Source organism: Perissodus microlepis, chromosome 10, assembly GCF_051167445.1.
Source record: "Perissodus microlepis isolate ML-2025 ecotype Zambia chromosome 10, ASM5116744v1, whole genome shotgun sequence".
NCBI lineage: Eukaryota > Metazoa > Chordata > Actinopteri > Cichliformes > Cichlidae > Perissodus > Perissodus microlepis.
The window spans coordinates 18,101,043-18,111,402 of NC_140470.1; the positions used below are offsets into that span (position 1 = coordinate 18,101,043).

A 10,360-nucleotide genomic window follows, 5' to 3' on the forward strand; every position below is an offset into this window, starting at 1 on the left:
GGTGTTCCTCAGGCTCAGGCAGATGGAAACCTGCAGGCTCAGGCGGCAGTGTGGAGTCTGCAATAGGCTGGGTCAGCTCAGCTGAGCTCCCAGCTGACACAGAAGTCTGAGACGGCTCGGCTGAGCTCCCAGTAGATGCAGGAAAGGAGACCTTCGGTGGTCCAGAGTAATTTAACCTGCTGCAGATGAGGGTTCTTCCAGAAGATGCCAACTGACAGTCCATGAATGCCCCGAGGTGTGGGCAATGTGCCTCACCAGACTCTAGAAGTGGACCAGATCTCTGTCCCTCCCGGGGTGATTTGAGTCCGCTGAGTTCATGTTGTGGTCGTGTTGTTCTGTCATGGATAGCTGTGTGGCAGGCAGGAGTAGGAGCCGAATGCAAGACTCAAAAATCGAAGGGATAAAATACAAGAGGCAGCTTTATTGCTGTACAAAAAACTTGAACGCTACAAACAAGAAAACAAAACCTAAACTAGAAACATGGAATTAAGAAATGAGAACAGAGAACTAGGAGCAGCCAGGAACATGAGGAGCACAGGGAAACACACAGCAACACGGACAACAAGCAGAGCAAGACAAAGGGCTAAAATAAGCACAGGGTAATGAGAGGATGGGAAACAGGAGGGAACACAGCTGGAACTAATCAGACATAACAAGACGGGGTCGAAGCAAAACTGAACATACTAAACAGTGGATGAGAGACTGTCAAAATAAAACAGGACGTACGATAACCATGGAGACAAAGATTAAGACATGCAGGCTTGACACTGGGACTGGGGGAGAAACAGACACGGGAACACAACTGACTGGGCCACAGAAAGGGAACACTGAATGAGAAGACGAGACTTAAAAACACAAGGCTGGCAAACATGGAACGTGGAACACAGGGGAATCATAGAAACAACCTAAAGACCAGAAAGTGCAAATATATCATAAAACAGAAAACAACAAAGAATATTACTTAAACCAGATTCAAACTGTCTGAATACATAAACACTGGGTCACGGACCCAGGACTGTGATACCATGAAAGATCTGTAAGGGAACTATATTTGCTTTATTTGCTTTGGACGGCAAACAGGAAGTTCTTTTGTTCTTCTCAGTCAGACCAAGCAGGGGGCCACACAAGGCATTTGGAATAAGCCAGTGATTTTAGGTAGAATACTATGATGTACGCTTCTATGTGCCTCCAAATGAAGATGTATTTGTATATGTTTCATGTGAATGGGTTGTCAAGCTTTATAGTTAACAATGAGTTAAAAATCATTAGGTTATTTCTTGTTCAGTTCTCACTTTGACTAAACATGATGCAGTTTCTGGTATCTTTTTTTGTTTGATATAGGACTGTTTGGACCATCTGAACTGTGCATTTGCGAGTGGGACCTAAACAATGCACTAGAAGTTACAGTTTTTCTCAAATGCTAAAACACATTTCACAAACGTTTCCACCATGTTCCCCAATGTCTAAACACAACACCCTTTTCTAAAGCTACATAAACACAACCACACCTTCCCACTGCAAAACTCAAACTTTCACACCAAAAGAGCAGCTCGAAGCTTTCAAAAATGTAAACACTATACACATCATTACACACTACAGCAAAATAATTGAAAACACAATGCTCAATTTGTGAGCAAGTTCTTTGTTTCATAACTGCCAATGCATATTTTTAGAAACCATACAGTAACGGATCGTCGTAGATCTCTGCAGAGGATTAGGCATTTAGATTTGTGAGTTTCATATGAAGAGTATAAATCTATAGAAAATCCTGCATGTACGTACACTACTGTAACACAACCCAATGCAAAAACAGAATCTATTGCACACAACAGTACTCCTGAAAACATGATCAGGGTGTGAAGTTTTTTTTTATTTACGTTATTCACACCACACACACCACAATCACTGTCGCTGAGCTGCATCAGGCCACATCACCTCATCCACATCGCAGGCTATATTGTCTCTTGCCAGGCACCGCGGGAAAAACGCCCTGGATTGGCGAATCCATCCTTGGAAGGCCTCCGCTGGGATGTCAACACAGGCCAGCTCCATTGCCCTTAGGAGGTTCTCTCTTGTGTATGGTTGTCTGTCATAAACCTTCCATCTCCACGATGAGAAGAACTCCTCTATAGGGTTCAGGAAAGGGGAGTAGGGTGGCAGACAGACGTTTAAAAAGTGGTCACTGTTGGTGGTGAACCACTCTCTGATTTGGTTTGTTCTGTGGAAGCGGACATTGTCCCAAATGATCACATAAATGTGATGTGCGGGCCCAGGATGGTGTTGTTGGCGGTCCAGGAGGATGACTTTTAGCTTCTCTAGGAAGGTGAGGAGACGTTCGGTGTTGTAAGACCCAAGGACAGCATACCGGTGAACAAGCCCCTCCGAACCCATGGCCGCACAAAGGGTAATATTACCCCCCCGTTGGCCAGGGACCTCAGTGATGGCTCTTTGGCCAATGATGTTACGGCCTCTTTGCCTTCGTTTCTGCAGGTTGAAGCCAGCCTCATCCAGGAAGAGGTACTCATGAGGTCTGGCCATCACGTCCAACTGTAATATCCTCTGTGAAAATGTGAAAGTGCACAGGTGTTCAGAACAACAGTCAATCAGGTAGCACAGTATTGTCCAGAAGTAATGTAGGCCACTGAGCAACACAGTATGTCCACTAACTGTACTGTGAACATGGATGTATACTTACTTGCGCATACTCGTAACATAGATCTTTGTGTCATGCAGTGGTGCGCTCAAAGGGAACCCTATAGACCTGTTTCATCCGCGTCTTTTTGCACCGGAGAACTTGGCCTATTGTGGCCAAGCTGACATCGTCAATGCTCTCAAAGTTGACATTATCGGCAATGACTTTGTCTCTGATCTCAGGGAGTCTGATGAGGTTGTTCCCACAAACCATATCCACAATGAGGGTTTCTTGTGCTGCTGTAAATATGGCAACCCTCCCACCTCTATGTGGCATTCTTTCAACTCTACAGAAAGAAACATGTGTTGTCAATTGACATGTGTTACAATACAGTCACAACTGATTTGAAACCAATAGACTACTTTCACAGGTTTGTAAAACTGTATTGTGACAAAGAAAGCAATCGAGTTCAATACCTGTTGTGTTGTCTGAATGCCCTGATAATGGTGGCCACGGTGAACCTACTCAGGTTTGGACGGACTCTTAGTCCTGTTTCAGCCATTGTCATGCCATGGACAATGACATGGTCAATGACTGTTGCTCGCATCTCGTCCGTAATGATGGTGCGAGGTTGTCTTGCTCTCCCTCCTGGACCTTCTCCTCTCCCATGTTGGCCTCCTCTTCCTCATTGGCCTGCTCCTCTTCCTCCTCTCATTTGAACTCCTCTTCCTTGTTGGCCTGCTCCTCTTCTTCCAGGGCCAGCTCTTCTCCCTCCTCTGCATCGAATTCCTCTTCCCCCGACTCTGCCTTCATCCATTGTGTTTGTTTGGAATCTTCAGCATACTGTGCACTCTGAACTTGCTTTTATACATGTGGTCACAGCATTAGCAACAGGTGTCTTCAATTTTGAGTCGTTGTGTGTAATGAATGACGCCAGGTGTGTTCATTGTGTTCAAATATTGCTGACTGTGGCAAGCATGTTGCATCACATGAGCTTTCATTTGAGAATATGAGCAGAGTTCTTTTGCAACTTGTGTTTTAGCAAGAAAAGTAGTGATGGTGAGATGAAGCCTCATGATGAATTGAAGCTTTCCACCCAATTGGTCGACTCATGGTTCGAAGCATTGTGATGATTCATTTGCTCTACTGCGCCATCAAGTGGACAATTCAAGTGAAGCGGGCTCTGTGATTATAATGATGTGTAAACCTCTAAACTGAATAAATAAATTGTTTTCATGGTTATTTATCCCGAATATTGTCTCAGTATGTGTGATACAAAAGAGAAAGTGGAAACTATCAGGACAGAGTTTTGGTATGATTGTGTAACTGTTAGCCTCAGACAGTCAGTCAATAGTATAATTCAGATCATAGATCAGTACATTTGCATATTTTTATAACTATAAAAAGAAAGCTGACACTTTCGAGACTTTATCTAAGGTGTAAGCATCACAGCAGATGCCTTTGTGTCAACATAGCTGAGGCTAAAACAGAAAAACGATTTTATAAAAATATTCAGCAGTAGATCAAAACCGAAAGAAAACCATTAATCAACAAATGAACATTACCTGATGCTGCTGAATTGAAGCAGAGCAAATTACAGAGGTTTTATTAGAGACACACCTTAGCGTTTTGCAATTTTGCATAATGTTAAAAAGTTTAAATTACTTTAGTAGCCTATTGAACGGCAGAAATTAGGTTTTCTTTTCGGAAGTAAAAAGACGGGAAACTGTTCTTGAAGTATACTGTGTGTGTGTGTGTGTGTGTGTGAGTGTGAGAGAGAGAGAGAGAGAGAGAGAGAGAGAGAGAGAGAGAGAGTGTGTGAGAGAGAGAAAGCTGTGCATGAAATGTGATTTTATCCTGGTGAAAGCAAAACAGCAAAAGTAAGAGGAAATTCATGACGATGTTTATGTGAAGCGTAGTTTGGATCTCCTTTTGCTGCTGGTTCGGTCAATATTGTTTGAAGAGAAATAAAACCTGCAGCTTCAGAATCAGCGCAAAAAAGGCGTAAACGGATCAGAATCAGTGAGCTGTCAGTTAGCCTTTCAGCCCCGACCGTGTCCGTGCTGTCTGGTGAGAAAGGCGACATCTCACTGATTCTGATGCGTCAGCGGGTCCGCGCTTTGTGTTTACGTCTTTGTGCAGAATCGGTGTACCTGCTCTCATTTACTGTTTTAGCTGTTTGGTGGTTGTTGAAATGTAGTAATATTTATATTAAAAATCGATTCAGGATTTTAATGAATTGATATCACGTTATCCAAGCTAGAATCGATTTTAATCGATAATCAAAACCCGCTCCTAGTAACTGTGTAATCATACTTATGTACATCTGGATAATGACACAAACTAGTGTTTGGTGCTTCACTTTTTAATAAACTAAAAGACAGAAATCAGATTATAGGATCTGTAGTGTTGTTTATTTATATTATGGTGCTTAGCATTTGTGACATTTATTACTGTGTGCATACTTTATTAGGAGAGATAAAATTAAATAAAAATCTCTTCCTTGCTGGTTCCATCGAAGAAGAAATGCTCAAGTAACTATGTAACACGTACGTAATCTAATTCCACAACACAGTGTGATGGGGAAATCAGCTGTGTTTTTCTGCCCATTTTATTTCGAATCTGGCGCGAATCGGTGAACCAGTCCCTAAATCAGTCACGTGGTACGGACTGCCCGCGAGGCCTCGAACGTCACTGCATACGTAATCAAAGCAAGCCTCGATACGCGCTTCACAAAAACGCCCCCGAGATTACCCGACACACAGGTCGTGTCCAAATTCATGGGCTGCATCCTCCTGAGGACCCAGCCTTCGCGGTCTACGTGGGCCAGGGCCTCAGAAGGTCGGGTAGGCCGGAAGTAAACGGCTGTGAAATTGGACGGTCTAGCCTTCTGATTAGCGTCACCGCTGTCTCGGTGGAGTTTAATAAACTCAGCTGTCTGCTCCTTGCTATCTAAAATATAACAGGACACTGGCGTAAATTCTCGACCGTCTCATACTTCTGTTTAATCAGTTTTCTGTTTGATGTTTATTCAGCTGTGTAAAAACCAAGGAGGAACCCACCCGGGGGATTAATAAACTTTTATTTTATCTAATCTAATCTAATAACTTTAATCTCAGCCAAACCGATTTACTCACGAACAAATAAAACACTGAAAAAAGCCCAACAATAACATTTTTAGGTTGTCTAAGTGACTTATATATTATGTTTAACCCGAGTAGCGAAAGTCCGCGGTGATCTGAAAATGATGTACCGGGAGTTGTGCCGTTCTCGGTGGCTTCAGTGACCCTCGAGCTCCCGACTAGCTATCAGTGGGTAGCAGACGTCTCCGAAAACGTCGAAGCACTTTTGCAAATATGCGATATCTTGATAAACCGAGCAGATATTTGATGTTTACACAGGTACTGTCTCGCCTGAAAATATGTTAAAAGTTTATTTTGTGACCCAGAAAGATTAGTAAGAGTAATTTTAAAACTTAGTAGCGGCCGCCATTGTGGGAAACTGGAGTTTGGCTGGGCCGCGCTATGAATTCTGGGATATGGTAGGCCACGAAGGACACACCCGACCCATCCTTCAAATTCGGGGAAAAGGAGGACGCATTTGTCGGCTGCATTCGGAGGAGTCTACGAATTTGGACAGCCTTCGGCGCATCGCTGTGACGTAATCGGTCTACAAATGCGACCTCAGGAGGATGCAGCCCATGAATTTGGACACGACCAATATTCGACGTTTCGACACACAGGACACATCACTAAAGGAAAGATGTGTTTAGATTTATGACAGCGGAGGATTGTGTTCTGTGAATTGTGTCTTCATGTGACATGTGTTTATGATATTGGTAAATGATGGCTAGATTTAGTAAATGTGTTTAGACAACTGGTCATTTGGTTTAGAGGATTGGCTTTTGTGTTTTAGCATTTGAGAAAAACTGTAATATTGTGTTTTTAATCATAACTGTTGTGGGCTTTTTAGTAGTTATATATGAGTTTTTTTTCTGTAAGGAAATTGAGAAACTTTCTGCTATAGTCAGACAAGCTTGACCCTTATTAAGTTACCCCTATTGCCTAGCCTTTCTGTATTCAGCCTTAATCACCCTGTTACTTCCACAAGGGAACAGATAGCTGCTATAAGGAACAAAACACAAAGCTGTTCTCCTTCTATTCAGAGGCAGGCTTCACTAAAGAAAGCTTGGCTGAATTGAAAAAAAAAAAGAAGACGACAAAAACGTCTTCAAATGGATTTTTTAAACTCAGCTGCTGAGAAAAACACCACTTTTGTGCAACCTGCAAATTTTATAATAAGTGGATTTGTTGGCATACCTAATATTAGGTATTACTTTGTCTTTCTGTGTTTCATTTACATTTTTTCAGTGGTGGGAAACACAGCTGTGATGCTTATAATCATTTTTGACCATACATTAAGAAGTCCTAAATATATTGCAGTTTTTAATCTTGCATTTACAGACCTGTTAAGTAACTCTGCTTTGGTGCCAAAGGTTCTTGACATTTCTCTGTTTAACCATCACTATATTTCTTACAACAACTGCTTGACATTCATGTTTTTCTGCTTCACTTTAATTTCAATGCAAGCTTTTAATCTGGTCGTTCTGTCCTTTGACAGAATCATGGCTATCATGTACCTGTTGCACTATCAAATGAGAGTGAGCCACAAAATCATTCTGTCTTTGATTGCTTTTTTCTGGCTTCTTGCTATTGCTCTAACAGGAACTGCAGTTGGCCTTCTCACAAGACTATATTTTTGTGAATCTGTGGTTATTAATAGCTATTATTGTGACCATGGCCCTATATATCGGCTTAGCTGCAATGATGTTACCCCTAACAAAACAATTTCTGCTTGGTCAAGAGCTTTTGTTCTATGGCTTCCTCTGATATTTATCCTGGGAAGTTACTGCTGTATAGGTTATTCTTTGTCAAGAATTTCTACATGTAAGGAAAGAGTGAAGGCTTTGAAAACCTGTACAGGTCACCTTTCATTAGTGGCAATATATTTCATTCCTATTTTAGTTGTTTATAGTTTTGGGAGTACAATGCATCCAAATGCAAGGATTGTAAACCTATCTTTAGCCAGTGTCACGCCTCCCATGTTAAACCCAATAATCTATGTCTTTCAAACTGCAGAAATAAAAAAATCTTTGAAACGGTTGTTAAAAGCTAAAATACAAATATCACACAGAGTGCTGTAGTTTAATGAAACACATGTAGCAAAACAATTATAATCCAGTGTGTAATTTAAAAAAATGTAACATATAACCATGACACTAAAAAGGACAACCATTTGAAAATTAAAGTGGGAAATCCTAAAATAAGTAAATTAATATTTTATTTGAATGTTTCTTAATTGAATTCTGCAGGGGTAATTCCTTCCCTTAACATGTAGAAATTATTGCAACTGTATCCAATGAAAAAAGTAGCAGCAGGACTAACCTTTCTTCACTATACCTTTCCACAAGCAATAGCTAGCTGCTGTGCATATGAAGTTTGTTTGGTGGTTTTTTTTCATGTTTTTCATTATAGAAATTAAAAGGGAAAAATGAATTTTGTTTTTCTAGAAAGAATACTAAAGGCTTGATATTTTGGGCATCTTTCTAATTTCAATGCATTATACGTACATCAGGAAAAATTATTTGAGTTTTATGTTGTGATTTATGAACTTTTTGTAATAATCTTGGGTTAAATGTAAGTGTTGCCATTTTAGAACATAATGAACCATTATTTAAAGCAGACCTTCCCAAAGTGTGGGGCCCGCCCCCTAGGGGGGGGGGGGGGGCAGAGCCATTGCGGGGGGGCGGTATGAAAAGGGGGGGAGGGGAGAACAAAACGCTTGGACACTGCTAGCACGGGGCGCCCACACAAACGCAAAGCAGGAGATGAAGCATAGCTGAATATGTTTCCAAACCAACTTCATTCTAAGCCAAAGACTAGAAAATATGGTGAAGCATATCTTCTCTTTGGTTTCACCTGCACAAGTGCCGAGGTAGGTCTCCCCTGCAGAATTGGTTTTCCCTGTGTCGGGAGCACGCGCTGGGCTCTCCAAACAAACAGTATCCTACAGTTGTTTATGTTTTTAAACCCATTTTGCACAGAGAGGCGTTTTTTGAAAAATGCATTGATAGCAATGTTGAATATTATTACACATGAAAAAAACCAACTACAGTAAAATAATCACACCGTGACGCCTCTGCCTTTCTAAATGGAGGGACAGTAACTGCTTGTGTATATGTAAGCGTGTAAAACCTGAAGATAGTAAGATTAACAGTAACAGTATTTTGTCTTTATCTCCCATTCTGCAATTTATCTCATGTAAACGCGGCGCACAGCGTGACGTGAAAAAAGGCACATACCTTTGACGTTGCGTGACGAACTCTGTATTCCTCGTCCACACATAAACGGAAAAAAATGAGTTTTAAAAATCTCAGTTTTCGGTGATTCGAAACGCCCTTTATGTGTGGACGAAACAGCTGTGTTTTCACAAATACCCGTGTAGGTGTGGACGTAGCCTAAAAGAGTTAGTAGTTGATTTTATTACTACCTGTAATTTATTGAAGATTACTTATATTTGCTTAATTGTTCACTAAATGTTTGAGGTGTGAAAGAAACCGCAATGGAGCAAAATATGGGTGTGTGTGGTGTGTGTTCGTGCATGTGCGTGTGCACGCGCGAGGGGGGGGGGGGGGGGGGGGCGCGAACATTTTTCTTGTAAAACAAAGGGGGGCCTAGCAAAAAAAGTTTGGGAACCACTGGTTTAAAGTATACTTTTTTAAAACAGGTATGTAGAGAAACATATTTTCTCTTCTATACTTTGTTTTATCGGAGTTCACACTGAAACTAAAAGTAACTTGCTAAAGATGTTTATTTATTGTTTGATCTAAGAATATTTCAGCATGTACTCCTGCCTTTGTCTGTCATGAAAATGTATATATATTACTGCAAATACCATTTTAACAAAAGTCTGACCAAATTTTTTAATAAAATGTGAAGATCTGACCAAACTGAAAGAAAGCTAGAAATGTCAAGCAAGCTCAACCATTACTTAGTGACCACTATTCACTAAATTCTCTGCATAAAGCTTAGATTACCTGATTTGAAGATGCCGGGGAACAGACAGCTGCTGTAAGTGACAGAACAGTGTTGCATCTATGTGGATCCAGTCTTCACTAAACAAGGCTTGCCTGAACAAAGAATACAGGGCTTTGATTTTATAGAAGATTAACACAAAAAAAGTTTTTATGTTTTCTTTTTTTTTTAAACTCAGCTGTTCAGAAAAACATATCCTTTGTGCATCTTACATGTTTTAAGTACTGGCCATTCTTTCTTAATAATTTATACATATAGAGAAGAATGAAGGCTTTAAAACCTGCACAGGTCATCTTTAATTAAAATAAATCGATTTCCTCCTTAGTATATGTATATTTATTTATATATAGTACCTTCAGATGCTAGGATTATAAATACCTCTTTAACCTCTGTTATGTTGTATGAGCGTCATTGGGACTGGAGAAGCATGGTTGGATGGTAACAAACCATAACCATGGGGTCATTGGGACAACGGTCGCTAAATTGCACAACCAGAAGGCAACATTGGAGACATCGAGAATAGTTATGAGTGTCTTGGAATCCCACAGGCAAATGGGAACCGAAACAAGATCACCAGGAAAGCTGCAACTGGCAAATACCTGCATAGTGACAGGCAAGTCCTGAAGAGTCAGCT

At 40.8% G+C, this 10,360-nt stretch overlaps 1 protein-coding gene and 1 pseudogene across 2 annotated transcripts; one reads left to right on the forward strand and one right to left on the reverse strand.

Moving 5' to 3' along the window:
* Positions 1-401: 401 nt before the first annotated feature.
* On the reverse strand, positions 402-6,821 carry LOC146379233 (uncharacterized; annotated as a pseudogene). Its single transcript, XR_014801416.1, has 2 exons — positions 2,696-6,821; positions 402-2,559 (listed from the first exon to the last, which is right to left on the reverse strand). The product of XR_014801416.1 is annotated as an uncharacterized LOC146379233 (transcript).
* A 45-nt stretch (positions 6,822-6,866) lies between these two features.
* Positions 6,867-7,835, forward strand: LOC146379234 (olfactory receptor 1C1-like). Its single transcript, XM_084941322.1, has one exon. It carries the CDS (start codon positions 6,867-6,869, stop codon positions 7,833-7,835), a length of 969 nt encoding a protein of 322 aa, XP_084797448.1.
* Positions 7,836-10,360: the final 2,525 nt, after the last annotated feature.